General features: G+C 39.7%; 2 protein-coding genes across 3 annotated transcripts in view; one reads left to right on the top strand and one right to left on the bottom strand.

Annotated features, from left to right (window-relative positions):
- cntn5 (contactin 5) overlaps window positions 1–22,265 on the bottom strand; it is a 305,321-nt gene that overhangs the window by 237,500 nt on the left and 45,556 nt on the right. The gene's annotated exons all lie outside the window — the stretch shown is intronic.
- On the top strand, window positions 4,164–21,501 carry LOC309508149 (uncharacterized protein; the record flags this gene model as incomplete). The annotated part of the gene is made up of 3 exons (XM_082182676.1): window positions 4,164–5,726; window positions 5,766–6,109; window positions 21,426–21,501. Exons 1-3 carry the CDS (start codon window positions 4,572–4,574, stop codon window positions 21,499–21,501), a joined length of 1,575 nt encoding a protein of 524 aa, XP_082038802.1. The 5' UTR covers window positions 4,164–4,571.

Below are 22,265 nucleotides of genomic sequence, written 5' to 3'. Positions count from 1 at the left end.
GGATTAGTAACTACTACTGTAGCTAGTTTGTAACTAACTCTCTAATTAGTTTGGTCACACCATTTGTTCTTAAGGCTGAACGTAGTTGTAACATCTCTGTAAAGGTTGCTCACAGTTGCATAATATAACGTTTACTGTACTGTCAATTATCAAATAGCAGCCTTCAAAATTACAGACCTTCTGGTCTTCCAATCCTAGTCCCTCCACGAAATATCTACAGGCCGTTGACCACAGTGTGCTAGCAAAGCTATCTAGGTCAAGTTTTGTCAAATTGGCCTGCTGTTCTGTGTCACAACTCTGATTGAACTAGTTAAAAATACACCTACTCCACCATTATGATATTACACCAAACATAGTCATTTTGGAGCTGATGTCTCCGAGAACTGATGATGTTATGTCCAGCAATCAATGCAGTGAGTAATTTCTTTTGATCACTTATTCCATTTACAGCTGTTCTCCAGATCCATATAATGGAAACCTTTAAACCTTTTTAAACTCGGGTATCAAATACCACAATCTTAATTCCACAAGCCTAAAATGACACATGCATCACACTCCACAGCATACAATACAATTCAGCTCCAACCTGAAAGAGACATACTTCCTGTAGGTTCTTCACACTAGCCAAGCGAGTGGGTATGTTTATTTCACTGATGCTAAACAACACATTCCTTAATATAATCTCTTCAATCCCCCCCTTTATGACTATGAAACAGCCTAACTGCATTTTGTTTGAAACAATAGGGCATTGTGTTTGTATGCTATGTGGCCATTTCAAAGAAGCTAATTGGAACAAGGTCATCCATAACACCTGGAGAAACCTATCCTTTAGCATTCCCATTTGTCTAAATGGCAGTTCCTCAGCTGGTGCAAGACCCCCCATAAGTACGCAATCTGGTTGCTGCCATGTTTGATTCATGAACATGAACAATCAGAAATGTTGTAACGTCTCAGATCACTCTGGCTGCATCCGAAATCACATACTTCCCTTCTAAATAGTAGTTGAAAATCAGTGTGTGAAAAGAGTAGTATGTCAAGATTCTGAAGTGCGGATCTGATGTATACTTTATTATCCTGTGTGTTAGGTCACATAACAATAAAAACATGATGGATATAGATTATATAATAAGATTATATTCATACTTGTGCTGTTGCATATGTCTTTGTGTTTCTTATTCACCTCCCACTGGTCATTTAAGGTGCTGCACTGTTTATGCAGTTTTTATTCAGTGAACGCAATCAAGATGAGTGTGCAGTTGACTTTCGTCAATTGATTTAATCGTTTAAGCCTTGGACATATATGTCCGTAAGTGATATATATATATCAATCACCAGAAAAGTCACTAAAGTTATGAAAACTGCTTTCTGGAGTTTAGTCAAGTTGTACGCTACCTTTGCTCAGGCTATGCAATTGGATAGAACAGAAAAACACAACTACACACATTCAGTATGAATGTAAATGCCACACACTTTTTTTAACGATCACAAAGTTAGCAAGTCAGACAAAGCCTCTGTATTTGTTTGCTTAGCATGCACAGTTGGTAGATCCCTTAACTACACTGTTCACGAGCAAAATACATCTCTCGAAAGTGCTCTGCCTGTGTATTCTGACAAATATTTTTCCGCTTGCAACATTTATATCACCAGCTAAGCAAATGCTATTGAGATTAATGTAGGAATGCTAACATACAATATAGCTTTCTCCATGTATTATACCTAACTTTGTGCTTTGCTAATTTTTCTTTTTTTATGGTTTTGTCTTTTCTATGCATAACCTCTTTGTTGTCACTTAACATTGCTGTATGGCTAGCACTTTGTTTTCTGAAATGCAGTGTTTTCAAAACTGCTTCATTTCTGTTAATGTTGTACTATGGGTTAATGGTGTTGGTTTGTCAGCTTTTGTTTCCTCCGCTAATGCTGTCATGTTTAGCACCCCAGGGCCACCATAATATGCAAATGTGCAATTCATTTGAACATATTTTGCCCAGCCATCAAAGTAAGCCACTAGAACAAGCCTTGCATTTTATTATACAGTACTGTCTGATTGATGATCCTCGATAAAAAGTGAAAAGTTGTCTTCCAGACACTCTGTGGAGATGTGAGTGGCTTGCACTTGTCTTTAGGGTAATGGGCAATTTCTTTTCTACAGTGCGTTAGCTCCTGCTCCTCTGCAGTCTATTAATCCGTCTGCTGTGAATGCAATAAAAGTGGGGTTGTACAATGCAAATAAATCGGGAAGGGAAGCGTCCCACTGCAGTACCAATGTCAGTAATGAAAGCAATAGTTCTCATAAAAATGGAACTTCTGTCAGTGTTTTAATGTCATTATTATTTTAGGCCCTTTTCACATTTCCCAGGTTCTCAAGAGCTGAAGTCATAGTTGGGTAAACTATAGTGGTGAATGGAAACTACAACAAATATAATTGTGTGAAAAAATAAATAAGTAAAAAATACATGATAGCATTTCTATAATTCTACAAAAGAGGAAAAACGTACATCAAGAGATTGATTACAGTGGTCAGAACAGAGAAAGATGTCAAAATTGCCATCAATCCATCACCCACACATGTCCAGGTAAAATGAAAGGTTACACTTTATTTTAAGGTATCATTGTTACAGTGTAATTATATATTTAAGTACTGAGTAATATTAAAGCAACTACATGTACTTTACTATAGGGTTAGGGTAGGATTAGGATTTGGTTGAGGGCTAGTTGCATGTAATTATGCATAATTTACTGTAAGTACATGTAACATGTAACAAGGACACTGTAAAATAAAGTGTTACCAAATTAAATAATAAGTAAAAAAAAAAAAAATCAATAAATAGATAAATAAGAATAATAAACGGTATACAGATTTGGAACGACATAATGGACATAATTACAATTTTGGAATGATCTGCCCCTAAGATATAAAGTTAACGAATTCTGTAACTGCATTTGTCCAGCTGTGTGTCGCTGTCACTCTCTCTCTTAACTTTTTTTCCCTCTATTGAAGGAAATTTCCGTCATTTGTGAGAAAATGCTTCCCTGCCACGGGTGGAAATTTCCATCCTTCCGTGTTTTCATTGTTATATGCTAGGGGGGCGCTATTACGCAACTTCTGAAAGAGTACTGAATCTCCTAATCAAAACAGGCGAAGAAGAAGCAGAAACAAACAATATCATATGTAAGCAGATGCATATGTAATATAACGCAACCATCAATATTAAACAGCAAATAAATCAAAACGGTCTAATGTTACTGAATGAAATGTTGACCCAGGACGAGCTGTAGGACTGTGCAAGCATTAGGGGTGTTGATGGATTGCAAAAATGCAATTTTCTTAGCTTTCTGCTCAAAATGTTGCTTTCTTTATGAAACTTTATGAAACGCATTCAAGTGTTGGTAAAAAAAGAAATGCCTGAAGCTAGATTAAACAGTTTGGTTTCACTTTATTTTGATGTTCCCTTCAACACATTATGTTGACTATAAGTAACATTGCACCTACATGTCCACTAATTCTCATTACAGTATAAATAGAGTATTAGTAGACTGGTAGGGTTAGGGTTAGAATAAGTTGAAATGTAAGTCGCAAAGTTACTTATAGTCTGTTGGAGGATCATCACAAGAAAGAGTTAGCAGACATTAAAGGCACACTATGCAGCTTTCCGTTTTTGTCAAACAGCGACCCCTAGAGTCGCTGTGGAGTACTTGTTTTTAACATTACTGTCGTAAATACCACTCGCGCAGAGCCGTCTCTGCACTCACGGCCTGATTCCTTCCGCCCTCTATACCGGTACCTGTTCAGTAGGATGGAAGCTGTAATGAGTGGAAATAAGGTGTGGCCCCTGTTGAACTGTCGGCAGTCTGTATTGTATGTGCACCTTTGAACACCCCATGTATGCGGGTTATTTCAGTTTGATGCTCATTCTTATCCTACTTTTGTTTATCAAGTAAAGCTGTGGATGGTAGAACGAGTGACAGACTGGGGAATTCGAACATGTTCGATTGGGGAATAAAGTGCAAGTTGTGAGATGCCAATCGTCTCCGTGAGTCTGTCTGGCCTCTGTAATAACTTAATCTGTGAGCTAATCCTATTTCTCCTCCTGACACAACGCATTACAAAGCGTCGGACATCGAACAGGCACAGATAACCTCTGAAGATGTGTCACAGTGTTGGGTTTGTGTTCCCCGGGTGTCCAGTAGATGTCCTCCTTCCCCGGTGTCACTTACATCATGAACTACGTTTCCCATCATCCTGTCTGGCTATCACGATCATTGCACTCAGGTGTTCCCCGTCATCATTGCACTCAGCTGTTTCCCCTCACCTTGTTAGTGTCTGTGGATATATATGCTGTTTGTGTCAGTGTTTGTCACGGAGTCCTTGTATGTATCACACCATTTCCTTAGTTGGTTCTTGTCTGTGTCTTGTTCTTTTTGGATTGCTTCTTTAGATTTTGACCTCTGCATGGACTGGATATTGATGTAATGGATTTCCCTTAATAAACACATATTGCATTTGGATCTAAATTACCTCTGTTCTTGTGTGGATCGTGACAGAAGGACTCCGTCACCAAGGATCCAGCGGTATGTTTTCCGGTGTTTCTTCCCCAGCCACCGAGCGGGAGAGAAGGATTTGTTTTGAGGGAACCCGCCTTGTCATTTTTCGCGGGACCCGTGGAGGCCGCAGTAGAAGAGGTGGGCGAGAGGAGTCCCGACACCACTCTCCACTCTGGCCTCTCTTCGACCCTGGGTTGGTGATGTCCAGCCCACGGCCCCATTCGCCACGGGTTCCGTCCAGCACAGAGCCTGTTCCGGTGGTCCCGAGTCCGGTGGTCCCGAGTCCGGTGGTCCCGAGTCCGGTGGTCCCAGTTCCGGTGGTCCCGGTTCCGGTGATCTCGAGTTCGGTGGTCCGGAGGCGGAGGAGGAGGAAGACCTCCAACCTCCCCAAAGAACGGGAGACCGTTCACGTCGCGTCTGCCGAGCCTGTGTCTTCGGACAAGATGGCCGCTGACACGTTATTGGATTATTTTTCTATGCTATCCAATATCCTAGAGATTCCCAGGAGTGTTCACGTCACGTCTGCCGATCCAGAGACCGTTCACGTCACGTCTGCCGATCCAGAGACCGTTCACGTCACGTCTGCCGAGCCTTTTCACGTCACATCTGCCGAGCCTGTGTCTTCGGACAAGATGGCCGCCGCCGAGCCTGTGTCTTCGGACAGGATGATCACCGCCGAGCCGGCGTCGGTTCCTGAGCCGGTGGTGTCTGTTCCTGAGCCGGTGGTGTCTGTTCCTGAGCCGGTGGTGTCTGTTCCTGAGCCGGTGGTGTCAGTTCCTGAGCCTGAGCCGGTGGTGTCAGTTCCTGAGCCTGAGCCGGTGGTGTCTGTTCCTGAGCCGGTGTTGTCAGTTCCTGAGCCTGAGCCGGTGGTGTCTGTTCCTGAGCCGGTTTTGTCTGTTCCAGTTCCTGAGCCGGTGGTGTCTGTTCCAGTTCCTGAGCCTGAGCCGGTCGTGTCTGTTCCTGAGCCGGTCGTGTCTGTTCCTGAACCGGTGCCTGTGTCTGTTCCTGAGCCGGTGCCTGTGGTGTCTGTTCCTGAGCCTGAGCCGGTGGTGTCTGTTCCTGAGCCGGTGGTGTCAGTTCCTGAGCCTGAGCCGGTGGTGTCTGTTCCAGTTCCTGAGCCTGAGCCGGTGGTGTCTGTTCCAGTTCCTGAGCCTGAGCCGGTGGTGTCTGTTTCTGAGCCGGTCGTGTCTGTTCCTGAACCGGTGCCTGTGTCTGTTCCTGAGCCGGTGCCTGTGGTGTCTGTTCCTGAACCCGAGCCGGTGGTGTCAGTTCCAGTTCCTGAGCCGGTGGGGTCTGTTCCAGTTCCTGAGCCGGTGGGGTCTGTTCCTGTTCCTGAGCCGGTATCTATTCCTGTGCCGTGGCCGCCCGAGGAGTCGTCTTCACCCTGGCCGCCCGTGGGGTTGTCTCCGCCCTGGCCGCCCGATGAACTGGCCGCTCCGCACTGGCCGCCCGAGGGAAAGTCTCCGCCCTGGCCGCCCGAGGGAGAGTCTCCGCCCTGGCCGCCCGAGGGAAAGTCTCCGCCCTGGCCGCCCGAGGGAGAGTCTCCGCCCTGGCCGCCCGAGGGAGAGTCTCCGCCCTGGCCGCCCGAGGGAAAGTCTCCGCCCTGGCCGCCCGAGGGAAAGTCTCCGCCCTGGCCGCCCGAGGGAGAGTCTCCGCCCTGGCCGCCCGAGGGAAAGTCTCCGCCCTGGCCGCCCGAGGGAAAGTCTCCGCCCTGGCCGCCCGATGGACTGTCTTCTGCTTCGCCCTGGCCGCCCGAGGGACTGTCTTCTGCTTCGCCCTGGCCGCCCGAGGGACTGTCTTCTGCTTCGCCCTGGCCGCCGGCTAGACCGTCACCCCCTGTTCCGGTTTCCCTTCATGGACCTGGTCCCCCATCCCTCCCCCTGATTCTCCACCGTTCTACCTCCCGCCTGGACTCTTGTTTTGTTGTATTTGTCGTCTTGGAGCGTCTGGTAGCCGCTCCGTAGAGGGGGGGTTATGTCACAGTGTTGGGTTTGTGTTCCCCGGGTGTCCAGTAGATGTCCTCCTTCCCCGGTGTCACTTACATCATGAACTACGTTTCCCATCATCCTGTCTGGCTATCACGATCATTGCACTCAGGTGTTCCCCGTCATCATTGCACTCAGCTGTTTCCCCTCACCTTGTTAGTGTCTGTGGATATATATGCTGTTTGTGTCAGTGTTTGTCACGGAGTCCTTGTATGTATCACACCATTTCCTTAGTTGGTTCTTGTCTGTGTCTTGTTCTTTTTGGATTGCTTCTTTGGATTTTGATCTCTGCATGGACTGGATATTGATGTAATGGATTTCCCTTAATAAACACATATTGCATTTGGATCTAAATTACCTCTGTTCTTGTGTGGATCGTGACAAGATGTCTACTAGTCCATCAACAAGAACGATATTTATTCGAGTCTGACTAAATAACGTAAAGCAATTCGTTACATCGCGAGACCTGATATCACGCGATACTTCCTGGCGCTGAGGCCGCTGGCCCGCCGGCTCAAAGTTGCAAGGGTGGTTTTTCCGCTCACAGGCGCTCGGGGGGTGCGAGACGACCACCATTCAACCCAAAAAGTCATATAACTATTCCAATGACTCCGAAGCTGTTCGGTTAAGGTAAAAAAGTTACTTAGTTCACCTTTAAGCAGAGAGTCTACTAATACTCTAGACTGCTAGTTGACATGTAGTTGTAAAGTTACTAATAGTATAGAGTGTTCAAAACGGACCATCAAAATAAAGTGTTAGCAAAAGTTTTTTTGTTGCTTGTTTGTTTGTTTAAAAGCAGAGGATCTGTTCAATATTTTGACATTGCACGTTCAGATATTCATACAACAAAATATTCTGGGGGGCCATGAAACTTTTGTTGAAAATGATCAAAAACGCTGGCGGTGGTCAGCAACTTTGTTCAAAAAATGCTGGTGGGGAAAGTGTTAACATACATTTATTTGTTCTCTTACACACTCACACACATACTCTGCTCACATCAGTCAGTTTTATGCAAAAAGTCAGCTGTCTTTTGTCAGTCACATTCATGGTCGTCTCTAATGGGCTGCTCGACCTCAGCGTAGTGACGGCTGAAGGTAATATGGCTTGTCCATCATCATCCTCCCCACTTACTGTGTTCCTGTCCTGCTGGCTCCATCAGTGCAGGGTTTAATAGCAGGCCACATGGGGCTCTGCCAGGATAAACAAAGCCTTTTCCTCTCAGCCAGACTCCTTCAACAAGTCGCCCACATCCCACGCTCGCCTCTCATTCCTCTGCGCAAACTTGCTCTCTCTGCTTTGTCACTTTTCACCCCCTCCGCTTGCTTGATTGTGCTGATGACCTCAATCAAAAGACAATTACCTAGGCGAGGGAAGGAGACAATTATCTCCCATCAATGCGAGATTGACCACACCTGAATGGAGATGGCCACCTTTTATTCCGGCGCGGAGGCAAAAGAACAAGCAAACTCTGAGAGAGAGAGAGACCGGGTGATGAGGGGGAGGCGAGCGTGAAATTCGTACCTTCAATGCTATCTGTCCTTAAACTAAGGTGGAATATTAAAAAGCGGTGGCAGAGATTGCCTTTTCGGCATGTGGGTGCAAATGAGGAAAGCTGGGCGAGGTGCTGGCTTCAGAAATGAAATGGAGCTTTTATCAAACAGACACAAAAAGGAAATTGATGAAAAATCGAGCAAAACGATCACAACCTTACCGATAAGGTCAGCTTAGACGAGAACAATTTTATTTTATTTTTTATTTTATTTTTGGTCTTTCTCTTTCAATTTCTAACTTGAATCCCCATTTACATTATGTTTTAATACATTTCACATTGTATTAATTTAATTAGATTGATGTTATTCATTTGTTATGAATACTTTTTTTCCCCATTTATTATAGCTATTTTTTATTAAATTGTTATCTTAACTTTGTCTGTCTTAACACACACACACACACACTCATATATATATATATATATATATATATATATATATATATATATATACACACACACACACAATCAATTACAAAAGAATAAAAAAAGAATAATAATAAAAAAATATATATTTTAGAGTCCTAAAAAGCATATTCAACCAAGAGCCTGGTTCCATTGTCTCAAAGTCAATTAGTGTTTTATTTTTATTTTTGTTAAATGCCTTAAGTAAGATGTTTTAGATATTTTTAAGGTTTATACATCAGTAACACCCCCACCTGTGATTTTTTTAGAAGCTTTTGAAAGTGTCTTGAAAAAAGGGGTTGCTACTAAGTGGCTAAATGGGACGGCTGTCTGGGACATTATCAGCCGAACAGGTAAGATAATCTACTCACTAGCCCACTTTCACAGACTCATTTATTTTTATAATCGTGCACTTGCAAAATATTCAAACTATTCAAACTTTCCTACTTGTAGTTTTTAAATAAATACAGAAAGAGCTTCACCAGAAGCTTAATATTGGTGACGTTGAAGACGTTATTTTTGGAATTGTAAAAAATCATACAATTTTTGTTCACATGTAAAGATTATCTTAATAAAACATGTAAGAATTCCAAACATTTGTTGGTCAGATAACTTATATTCTGCAATAATCCATAAGCCAATTGGAAAAATGTTGTCAAGGAAACCCAGGTGATGCTAACTACCTTGCTGTCATCCATGCCTCATTCTAATGACACTCACAATTGCTAAATTCAGAACCACATGCCAGCATACTACCCTTGCTTCAGTATTTCTGCCATATAATGATATAAAATATTAAGTAGTGTGCTAGTACACGCCAAAGTCCCTTTCGGCCAAGTCATTTCACTTGGCGGCCATCTTTTAAACGTCTCTTTGGCAGCTATTTCAGTCATGCAAGTGCAGCTCCGATCTCTTTGAATGGAGAAACATCAAAATATCCAAAGCGGTTCACTAAGCTTATGATTACATTTCATATTTAAAATCACCAATGAAATCTGACAACTGTTTTTTAAATTTTATTTCTAAACGCTCAAATCATTACAAAAAATATATATATAATTTTTCAGGCTGAACCAGCCAATGCGCATGCACAGTCCTAATTACGCATCTCAGAAAACTGACTGTTTCTATAGCAAACAGAGCTTCTCACGGCAGCTGCAGTGACACAATGACTTTATCAATTGCCGATTGGCTTATTCCACCATATTGCGCATTGTACTTTCCTCCATTCATAGTAATATGAGTGCACCGTCTATGTATATCTAAAGTCTTTGGTACACGCTTCCAAATTAAACACCTGTCTTCCACACCTGGTGATAGACTCGCCCTAAACTCACGCCATTGGCTGAGACAGCATTGCTGCGCTGGGCTAGTCAGGATTCTCAAAAAAAAAAAAAAAGGATATATTAATAGCTGCATATTCACAGTAATAAACCTTAGAATGTTACCTATGAAACTCTGCTTTAAGGCTGGTATGAGCAAGAACCAAGACAAGTGTGAGAAAGACATTTAAAGGAGGGTAAAAGGAGAAGGCAGATGGGAAATTTAAGGGTACACATAACACACAGATCTGACAATGACATCTATAAATAGTGAAGAAGATGGGAAACGTTGCCCTGTGTATCCCTGAATGATGTCTGCCATGTGACATGTATTCACAGAAATCTAGCAGTAGTTTCTATCTGCAGATCATAATGTTGCTGTTAAGAAATACAGCATACTATTAATGCAGTCATGCTGTGTGGCAGGGTATGTTTATGAAATGTAATTTGGTAAAAACTTTGGTAAGGTTTAATGAGTTATTCAGTCAAATTAAAGTTAATGAAATGTGCAAACACTCTGTATTATACACCTTCACTTTTATTCTCTAACTGCCTTCAAATAAGATGCAAAACTTTCACAGATGCTTTTTTCCCCCTCAGAGTTGAATGGATATATTTGCCTCAAAGTTCACAATGACATAAGTGACTTTCCTCCTTACTCCCTTAAAAATCCAGCACATCACTCTCTGTGCCCACACCAGTCGCCATAAACGAAAATGTACAAAGACTTTTAGTATAATAATGATTTTTCATTGGTAAAAATAATAAGTCGCAACGGCACATAACTGTAAATTTAGACAAACCTCAATAAGCACCTCGAAATCCCATCTCTTACTGGATAAGATCTATGGATAAAGAAGATTAAAGCATTTTGGAGAGGATCGATACAGGCTCCATTGCCAGGAGTGATAGAATGGCACAGTAATTTCCCGCATAAGGGGGTAATGGAAAAACAGGGTAGGTGTGGGGGGGAAGGATAGATATCAGCCACTCTGGGTGTGATGTAGTTATGATCACTGCAGGAAGGAGTGATGTTGGTGGAGGATGGAGCACTGCCTTCATTTGGATCCCATTCCTGGTGTGTTTCCTGTGTCCATTACAGTCTATGGAGTTGTGACATGATCAACTGATCATGATAAAGTGATAATGACAGCCATTTGCATCTTAATTTTAAATATTTTTCAGATATCTGCTTAAATAATTATAATAGTCTTTATTCTATATGGGTGAATATCTAAACCTGTCAAAAACATGTCCATTTCACCATAAATTAAAAGTGTAAAAAAGTAAATTATAAATGATTATTATTTTTTTTTAATAATAATAAAAAATATAATACAAATTACATTTTGAACAAAGAAAATTAAGTCTATTTCATAATTTTTTTCCAGTGTGACAAATTTGTTTTTGCATATAAATACATTAAGTACATTTGTAAAACAATTAGTGAATTTATGTTAAAAAATAAGATAATCAATTTTATTTTCAATTTATCTTGAAAACTGTCAAGATTGTTCTCATTACATCAGTGAGAATGAGAACATTTTACAGTAACGATTATTTAATACTCATGAAAATAGTCACAATTCCCAAAATCTTGTTCCTAAAACAAGCTTCATTTTCCTTCCTTCCTTCCTTCCTTCCTTCCTTCCTTCCTTCCTTCCTTCCTTCCTTCCTTCCTTCCTTCCTTCCTTCCTTCCTTCCTTCCTTCCTTCCTTCCTTCCTTCCTTCCTTCCTTCCTTCCTTCCTTCCTTCCTTCCTTCCTTCCTTCCTTCCTTCCTTCCTCCTGTCATATAATGAATGACCCAAATATATACTGTACGCCATGTTCACACTGCAGCTAAATACGGTTGCCACTCCTCTTGTGAGTGGTTTATTTTATTATTATTATAAATTATTATTATAAATTTTATAAATTATTATATAATATAGGAGTGACAACTGCATTCTACAACTGAATTTACTCATGAAAAATTGCAATATATCAAAAGAAAGAATGGAGCCTCTTCTTATATATATATATATATATATATATATATATATATATATACCCATATAACCATTTTATTCTAGTTTCAAGCATTTTTTTTATTTATTTTTTTTAGCAAAACTTAAAAGTGGGTAAGTTTCATAAATAAAATAAACACTTTGAACAAAAAGCTGAGAAAGTAAAGTTTTTTTCATGCATAAGCAATGCTTTTATCGCTGATTTTTGCTTCTTTGTTGCCTGTGTTTTGATCCGGAGAATCTGTACTCTTTTAGAAGTTGCGTAATAGCACCCCTCTACCATATTACAGTGAAAAAGAGAAAGTCGGACAATTCCATTGACATATAAAAGACAGAGACGCGTTGTCTCATAAATGATGGGAAATTCCATCAATGGCAGTTAAAGAGTGAACCTTAATCTTAATTTGGTTAAAAATGGGGTTAAACTATTGGCATCATTCATCTACAGGAGTGAGAAACTGCTATGGTTTCACTATGTCAGGAAGAAATCACTACTTATAAATACATTGGCACATCTTGAGGGGATTCACTCCTGCAAATAAAAGAGGTTGACTCTCAAAACTCTGCAGTGCATGTGTAAATAACTATACAAACTTGTTTTGCAACAAACACTACATCTCTTTCCCTGTAGACCTCCCTCATAACCCAAATACAGTATGAACTCAACTGTTATGACTAATGCCGCCCACTGTAAGCATACAATGACATAACACAGGAGATAAAAAGCAATCCTTGGGGCCACACATGTATCATTTGGCCCAAAGTGGCTTGATATCTTATCTTTAAACACACTGCTTCCCGTTATGGAACACCTAGTAAAATTCCCTAATGAGGAGCTTGGTTGCAAACATCTGGCATTAAAATCCCAAGTGAAAAAAGTAGACTCTTTTTCTTGACGCATTTTTATGAAATCGCTGTGGATGCTTTTGGAGTCGAGTAACTCCTTGAGGTAGAGGAGCTACTGTGTCCAATGACAAACACCATTAAACTAGCTTTCACAAGATAACTTTACAATTTCAAAACTATATAATACATTATAGCTAAATTGCAGTACATACAGGGGTGTGTGTATGTGCACGTGTGTGTGTGTGTTTGTGTTTTAACTTTCCCACTGCTTCCAACTGTGTAGTTGTTGTGGTTTAATTACTGAAAAGCAATCTGCAAAGTTATACTGTAACGTATGTATAGTATGTATAGCCTACATTCATACACTTATACTTGTTTATATGGCCTTCGATTCACACATTGTTTAGAGGGGAAATATTGGGCAAGATGTGGAGTAACTAAGGTTTCTTTTTTCAATAACATACAGGAAAAAAGATTAGGCTTTTTATCCAATTAAAGAAAAAAATATGAAATCAAAGACATCAATTGTTGTAATTTGCTTCAGCACTAATTAATATTAATAACTGGAATAAGCAATCCCTCTGCCACGTAATTTAGTTAACTGGCCTAACCGAGGGTTTGTGGTTGCCAGACACCATTGTAATTTGTCTCATTAATATATATTCCACTTCAAAAGTGCCTTATCGAACGCAATTCAGAGTTAGATCTGTTTCGCAAAATCTTTCAAGTAGAAACTTCCAATATCGCAAAACCATTCAAGGAAAATAAGTCAAAAGTAATTTATACAGCACATGCATTAAGTAATCAGGGCTTCATTTACCTTAAATGTTTCAATGGCGGTTCAGTGTGGTGGCAGTAAACCAGAGAAATGTCTTTGCTGTCAACCAGCAGCCAAAAATAGACACAATTAAGTAGAAGCAGACGAAGGATGACTGGAGAATTTCCTTCCCCTTTGATGACAACCTAATGACTTCTACTTATCATCAGAGGAAGGAGCGGGAGATCGCAGTGTCACACTTGCTAGAACCAGCGACATGCGGCCTAGGTGTCACACCAGCAGATTCATTAGTGTTAAGCATCATTATCGGGGATGACGTTTGTCTGCGGGCTTTTGGCCATTCATCACAGTTCTTAATGTCATCATCATCATCATTACAGCAATTATATTCCATAACCATTGCAATTACCATCTATAGCCAAGCTATCAATATAAGGCACACTGGAAACGTCGTGGCTGATCCGGTAAAAAGCCTGTGCCTTCAAAATAAGGCTGACTTTGTGACCCGCACATATTGATGTTTTTATTTTCAAACCTTCCAAAGCCATTTCGAGGCGCTGAACATAGGTGGGTCCTGAAAATAGAAGTGTGTGAGGTGAATTCAGAGAGAATCGTCCAGGATTGAACCGCTCTGGTCTCTCGAGAGAAGCTGTGCGAGTGTGCGGCTGAGGAAAATGGCTGGATTCAGACGGAATGAAAGGGAAACATGCTTTGGTCTTCTGTTGAATGTGCCAGCTCACTTACACCCAGTGGAGAACTCTGGGAAATGGGTGTATGCAAACATTCACCTGAAAATAGCAGAACAACAACTACCCTTTATCTCCAGGGTGCACATTGCTTCTTAATAGCATTTCATTGATTTCACATGTGGTTACAGTCCAAGCTGTTGAAAAAAAATTACATAGTGCAATGGCAAATGTTTAGTTTTATTTGGTTGCAATATTGTGAAATGCACTTCTTGGTTAAAATGTGTCTTAAGTCAATAGAAAACGTGATATGTGTCAAAATATCCAATCTGTGCATCGCAATCTACCAGTTGGCGTCTGGTTTATGACGTGCTTTTTTTGGGTGGTAAATAATGGCGCAAACACCAGTAAATTGACGAGCGCAACCCTTAGTAATTTACTTTGCAAGATTCATTTAAATGCTCTACTCCCATAAATGTTGTGTCTGAAAGGGAAACTCCTACAAATGTATTGTATCCTACAATAAGGTCAGCCGCAAATATAACCCTGTCCACGCCTTTTCAGCGCTAATTTTTCACGGCGTGTCTTTAGTAAATCCTGACTGTAGTTTTTTTAACGGCAAAAGAGGGTTAGTAAATCTGGCCCTATATAATTAAATAAATAAATTGATTATCTTCCTTATATGGTATTGTGATATTAAAGTTTCTTCTTGGATAATTTTACTATACAGATCTGACACTGAATCGCATTCGACAAGGCACTTTTGAAGTGGAATATTAAATGAGCCAAACTGCAATGTTGCCTGGCAACCATAAACAACCCACAGTTAGACCAGTTAACAAAATTACTTGGCAGAGGAATTGTTGATTCCAGTTATTAATATTAATTAGTGCTGAAGTTAATTAAGCAACTGATTACTTTGATTTAGTTATTTTGTTTGATTTAGAAAGAAAAGCCTAATCTTTTTGTTGCAGGCAAAATCCATTAGGCTAATTTTAATAGGAATCCATGCGATCTAAAATTTAGCTTGAAAGCAAAAGATTTCCCTACACAGATTTTGCAACAGGTTCAAGTTGGTCTAGATGCATTGACCAACAAAAAGCGGCTTGGTTTGAAATTGACTTATCGCTTTCAACTAAAAATGGCACAGTAATTTTGGCAATTCATTTACACAACAATCGCGTTCTGGGGGCCTGAAAACGTTTTTGAAAATGATACCGTTATTGTCTCTTTGTAAACTACAAAAACATGAATTTGTGAAAACAGTGACGTCGTGCACATGCGTATATGTGTTCAGTCTGTAGGCGCGTAGTATTTCTTTACAAAGTGACATTGCCAACTACTGACCTGAAATGCATAATACAGCGTGTTTAGTTTCCGCGGATCCACGTGAATGGGGATTATTTTACAACGTTGTCATCTGTATGCGAAAAATGAAAAACTTTTTTCAGTGTTTACTACATTGTTTACATGTAAACATACCCTGAGATTTGCGTCATACATCGCTACATTATTGACAATGGATTTAACGGATCTTTTGTCACCCTATAATCCATCGCGCTCTTTAAGATCACTAAATTCAAGGCTTTTGGTCATACCTAGGATATCCAGAACCACCAAAGGAGGGAGAGCATTCTCACATTTGGCTCCAAAACTCTGGAATAGTCTTCCTGATACTGTTCGTTGCTCAGACTCGCTCTCCCAGTTTAAAACTAGATTAAAGTCGCATCTCTTCAGCCAGGCATTCATATAATCCTACAGTTCAAACTACAATCCGGCCTCTAGCTCATAAATGCCAGAGGAGAACTGGCCCCCGACTGAGCCTGGGTTCTCCCAAGGATTTTTTTCTCCATTAGGTCACCTGATGGAGTTTTAGGACACCATTAGGTCACTTGATGAAGTTTTTCGGTTCCTTGCCACTGTTGCCTTTGGCTTGCTCAGTTGGGGATATTTTGGGGATATTTAATTTAATTTTATCAATCAATAAATTCCTCTTGAAACAAACTTTGTTGTATTATTTTAATTTAATACTGTGAAGCTGCTTTGATACAATCTGTATTGTGAAAAGCGCTATACAAATAAACTTGACTTGACTTGACTTGACAATGGACAATGGCCTTTATTTGCCTGTAAAATGTTTCTGAAAAGTTGTTAATGTGAATACACCTTAACAGACTTGCCATTGTCTATACTTCATTATTATTTGTAACATGGCAGACTCATGGAGAGTGGAAGGATCCATTTTAGGATCCAGATTTATTGAAGCAACATGGTAAATAACAGGTTTGTAAGCAAGGTAACAAGAGTCAAACACCAATAAAGCAATCCAAATAAGCAACCAAATATTATAGTATATGAGAGAACAAAGAAGATAATAAGACACACATTCAGGAACAAATAACTTAAATAGTAAAAACATGTGACAGGAACTGAGGAGAAAGTTCAATATTCTGTAGAGGGTGCCCTCTGGCTGTTAGGAGGGGGAATATTAATCAAACAATAATACTGACAAGAAAAAGTGAATACTAGCCACTGCTCTTCATTTATTCCTTACTGGCTATTTAGTTATGTAATAACTAAACAATAATATAACTATATAATAAATAATCAATAGTAATAAATATTAGCCTAATAAATAATAATTACTTGACATAATGTTTACTTAATTGAGAAATACTTCAAATTGTAACTTAATATGACCATTGTAATTGATATAGTCATATGAATTATTTAATTTATTAGGTTTAAAGGGTTTGTTCATCTAAAAATAAATTCAGATCATTTACTCACCCTCATACCGTTCCAACCCAAAAAGACTTTCATTTATCTTCGGAACACAAATTAAGATATTTTTAGTCCAAAATTTTCAGAAGAGACTCAACCGCTTTATATGGTGAATTTAGGCTTTTATTCACCTATAAACATTGATAAATCTGTTCATCATATAAAGAGATCGTGTCTCTTCAGAAATGCTTCACTAATCCCCTCAATATGGATTAGTTTTACAATCTCTTTATGAACTTTTTGAAGCGTCAGAGTGGTAGTTGCATAGACTTGTCAATGGAGGGACAGAAAGCTCTCAGTTGTTTTTTAATTTGTGTTCCGTATATGATCGAAAGTCTTACGGGTTTGAAACAACATGAGGGTGAGTAAATGGTGACATTTTTTGGGTGAACTAACCCTTTAATATCATTTCATTATTTATAATATTTTATTTATGAACTTCATTCATAAATCATTACAGCCTTTTGCTGTGGTATGGTGGAATGGTTTATAGGTGCAGTGAAGCTGGCGCATTTTCTCCGGTGCATTGAGCCGTGGCATTCATGCGGGTGATGTGAGTTTAAATCAATTTTGCAATATTTCCAGATTCCATTCCTTCCTCTTCTCTCCACTATCCTATCAATAAAAATGGCCAAAAAGGCCATAAATAAATAAACACAGTTGCTGTTTTTATTAGATCACATACACAACTCGCATAAAAAAACTTCTGAATGTGTGTAATTTCATTCATGTTTTAATCAAATAAGTGATCGATGCACTTTGCATCAAACTGGAATTAACTACAACTGACCCAATAACTATTTGGACACTTAAAGGGTTAGTTCACCCAAAAATGAAAATTCTGTCAGTAATTACTCACCCTCATGTTGTTCCAACCGCGTAAGACGGAACACAAATTAAGATATGTTTGATGAAATCTGAGTGCTGGATCACTTCTCCATAGGCTGCTAGGTGGGCGTCTGTGTTATACGTCATCACGCATCACACACATGACCAGCGTCGGCCAATAGTGAGCCTACGTGGTGACGTATAACACAGACGCGCTGCGCAAAAACACTACGAGGCCCAGAGAGAAGGAAATTAATAGTGGAATAAAGTCGTTATTTTTGTTTGTTTTTGCGCACAAAAAGTATTCTCGTCGCTTGATATACTTAAGATTGAGCCACTGTAGTCACTTGGACTATATTAACGATCTCTTTAATAACTTTTCTGGGCCAGCAAGTTTGGGCCACCTAGCAGCCTATGGAGAAGTGATCCAGCACTCAGATTTCATCAAACATATCTTAATTTGTGTTCCGAAGATGAACGAAGGTCTTACGCGGTTGGAACAACATGAGGGTGAGTAATTACTGACAGAACTTTCATTTTTGGGTGAACTAACCCTTTAAGTCACACTTGTATGTGTAAATGTCATTGCATTAAATCAAAGTATGAAAGCACATGGTTTGACAATCCAATGATACATGCGTTGTGTCTTAATTCATTTCTGAAAACACTGTATCTCGAGGTTAACAATGGAGCAGGATGATGTTAAGAGTATGATGTTTTTAGTGAATAAATGCTTCTATTCCATCCAATTGCACTCTGACTGAACAGTTAAACATGGCTGTCAGAGCATTTCTGTTATTCTTTATTTCTATATAAATGTAGAAATAATTGCAGACCAGTTCCCTATGGCTGAACATGTTTTTAATTATGTTCAAATCTGATGCAATCTTCACGCATCATCTGTCTGAAGTAGACGAGTGTGATCGGAAAGCTTCTTTCAGTGACACAGAATCTGTGGAGTTTAAGCACACGATTGATCTCTCTCGGGATGATTCGACACTCACGGGTGAGAATTACATGGATTGGGAGATAAGACAAACTGCTGCACAACACATTAGCAATGCCAAAGGCAATATGTGAAAGCAGATTACAACACAGCAACCAATGCCACAGTGAATAAAACTTATGACACCTTACGACACGGCAGAATGACAAGAGTAATGAAACGACAATATTTATCTTGAAAAGAGAATGCAATGCTTTTATATATATATATATATATATATATATATATATATATATATATATATATATATATATATATACTGTATATGCACTATAACATATATTTAATAGTAATATATTAAGCTTTTACCTTGAAAAAATATCTCTTTTGACAATAATAATAAGATATAGAATTGCATATTCACATATTCGAGGTGCAAATAAAATATTGCCATGCTTTTTACTTGGTTACACCACATTATATATTTAGAGTTATTAAATGTATTTTTTTATAATCATACAGGTTTCCATCCATCCATCCATCCATCCATCCATCCATCCATCCATCCATCCATCCATCCATCCATCCATCCATCCATCCATCCATCCATCCATCCATCCATCCACTCTACTTTGTAATATCCACAAAGTAATCAACATGAAGACAAGCAGGCAAACACAACCATATGTAAACAAACCAAACAAAGGAGAACTGAAAACACAGGACTAAGGGTACGTTTACATGACAGCGATATGCTTCGGAGAACGATCCCAATTCACATGGTTCCGCGAAAATTATTAAAACCCCTGTATTCTGCTCCCAGGCCATTAGATGGCAATGAAACGCTATCGATTGAACACGTAATACGCATGTGCATGTGCATGACGTCATCGTCTTCAGAGATTTGCTTTTTTTTGTTTACACGGAGACTGTTTTCAAAAACGTGCACTTTGAAACCCGTTTTGTTGTCGTGCAAACAAAGGGCCAAAACGCATAAAAAGTTTTACATTTTTAGTTGAAACGGTGTCGTGTAAACAGGCCCTTAAATACAAAGACAAACGAGGTGATAATGACAACACACCTGAACGTAATGATGAAATCAAGTGACCATGACGACAAACAGGCATGGAAATAGTGCAAACAGAAAACAAAGTGCAAACGGTGATATCGTGACACATACCTGAGAACTGTGACAACCTATGAAGAGTTTGGTTCCAAAACGCGATAAACGCCATTTTAAAAAGAATTGAGTTCCTGCAAAAATCAGCATTGTATCTGGTCGGTATTGAAAAGTCAATTTTTTATTTTACGTAAAATGCGATATCCGTCGTGTTATTCTGTCATGTTTTCTCCCTTTCTTTCCAAACCGCGACAAACGCCAGTCTCCAATCTCTGCAGAATGCGATACATCCGCTCAACCAATCACAGCGCACCATTCCACGCACTGTAAACAGTAACGGTGGCACTTTAAATAAACCCGGCTTCCTAGTTTTTCTTATCTACTACTTTTCGATCAACAAACAAATTAATAATTTTGACGCCATTGATGAACCTGTGGTGGTTTCTGCGGTAGAAGGCATCAAAATCGAATCATTTACATGAGGAGATAAGGAAAATGAGGCACTCGGGAGGAGGAAAAATGCCGGCTGTTGCCTGTTCTCACACGACGCAAGAGAGGAAAAAAGTGGGCAAACTTCAAGCCAAGTCAGCATCCCAATGAAAGCACAGTGAAAGAAGCAAAAAGAAAGGATGTGCTGTACTTGCTCTCTGAAATTGGTGTGAGTGCCAGTGTGCCTTCTATGATAATGCACTCTCTCAGTCACAGAGAAACGACGTTGACTGTGACAGTCATGTAGAGAAGCCCATTGTGTCAGCCTTTTGAGAGCGACCATTCACTGATTTCTTAATGAATGATAAGTTGTTGAATGTTTTTACAAAGAATATTGTTATATTAATGCAATGGATTTATATGCACAAGACAATCAATTCAATACAACAAAGATGTCTTAAATATGAATGTAATTTTCTTAAATATGAATGTAATTTTCTGTAGTCTAAGACAAGAGGTGTCATGTGCAAATCAGTTTTCAATCTTCTTTACAGTCAAAATGTATTTATTGCGTTTTGGAACCAAACTGTTCATATATATATATATATGTAACCCCTCCACCCAGGTCCTATTCGCCCCGCTCTGTGTGGGCCTCGAACCCGGGTCTCTGGCATGAGAGTCAGGCGCTCTAACAAGGAGGCTAAATAGAGATCAGAGGAGTGAGGTTTACTTGCACAGCGACTAATTAATTAGTATTATATATTATATCTATCTATCCTCATGAGGATTTTTGCATATTTGCTAATAAACCAAGGAGAAGTTAGTGGGGACAAGTCAAAACAAACAAACAAAAAAGGACTGAGACAATGATTATAAAAATTATAGTTGTTGATATATATTTTGAACAAATTTGAAATTATTCATCAATTTAAATTATCACAGACGGAGCTCAATTTGTTAAGTCATTCTGTAAATTGTTAAATTAGAACAAGAGCTTTTAATTTACATTTGCAGAAATCTCATACAAGGTTGGTGCCAGATCCCTGCAGCTTTTCTCTAATGAGGTTAGTACTTCTTTTCCAAAATATCTCATACATGAAAAATGAGGGCTGGAGAAAGTGGCATCCTGCCATGACAGGTGACACTATCCGTGCAGTTTGGTGCTCTAAGCTACCCATAATTCTCTGTGTTTTCTCAGGACTTTGAGAGCAAAGCCACACCAGGTGAAAGCTACTGGCACCCCAGAGAAGAGAAATCATCAGATTTATCAATAAGCCCAGCGTAAACCCCAACCCAGGAATTACTGTTGACTCTCCTCCAAGAATTCATTTACGTTTCACCCTTGTGAACCACTGACCCATTTCCTGCAGTTTTGGAACGACAGAGGATGAGCGGTCTCCATGGTGCCCCAGATTTGATTGTCTGCATCCAGTTCGTTCCATTCTTTCCTAATGTATTGGACTGATGTTGTTCTATAGGACTGAAGAGCTTCAAAGACGAGTCAAACAGACCGTGTTTTTTGGTCTACCTCGATGACTCCAAACGGTTCAGGGAGAAATAAAATAAATAAATAAACCATGACATTCCTGAAACTGTATCCTGGCTCCAGCATGAACTTTATCCTGTGGCCAGAAATCTATAAAGTGAGTACAGGGTGGATTTGAGTGCTTGCGGACACATTATGCTGTTTCATCATGAGGTAACCCAACTCTGCCTGTGGCCATGTCTGAGTGAAAGAGGTTGTACTTCCATTAGATAAAAATCTACTAGGACTCTCCCAGGTCAGAAAACGTAAACTAAAAGCCTCCGTCTCTTTTTAGTAAACAGTCTGACAGATTATGACACTGGCTACCTCGCTATGAAACGGATGAATTTGTAAAAACTGTTTAGAGTAACTGCTGTGATTTCACTATTTATGATTTCAAAGTTACATGAATTTCTCCTCTTACAGGCTTTTCTAGTATTAGACTCAGACGGCGCACCCACGGATCGCCCACAGTCCGTCCACTGGCCATCTGACGCATACTGCACACAAAAC

Source organism: Leuciscus leuciscus (genome assembly GCF_965113295.1).
Source record: "Leuciscus leuciscus genome assembly, chromosome: 10".
Classification (NCBI taxonomy): Eukaryota; Metazoa; Chordata; class Actinopteri; order Cypriniformes; family Leuciscidae; genus Leuciscus; species Leuciscus leuciscus.
Note: the sequence above shows the minus strand (reverse complement) of the source record. Positions and strands in the feature narration are given on the sequence as shown.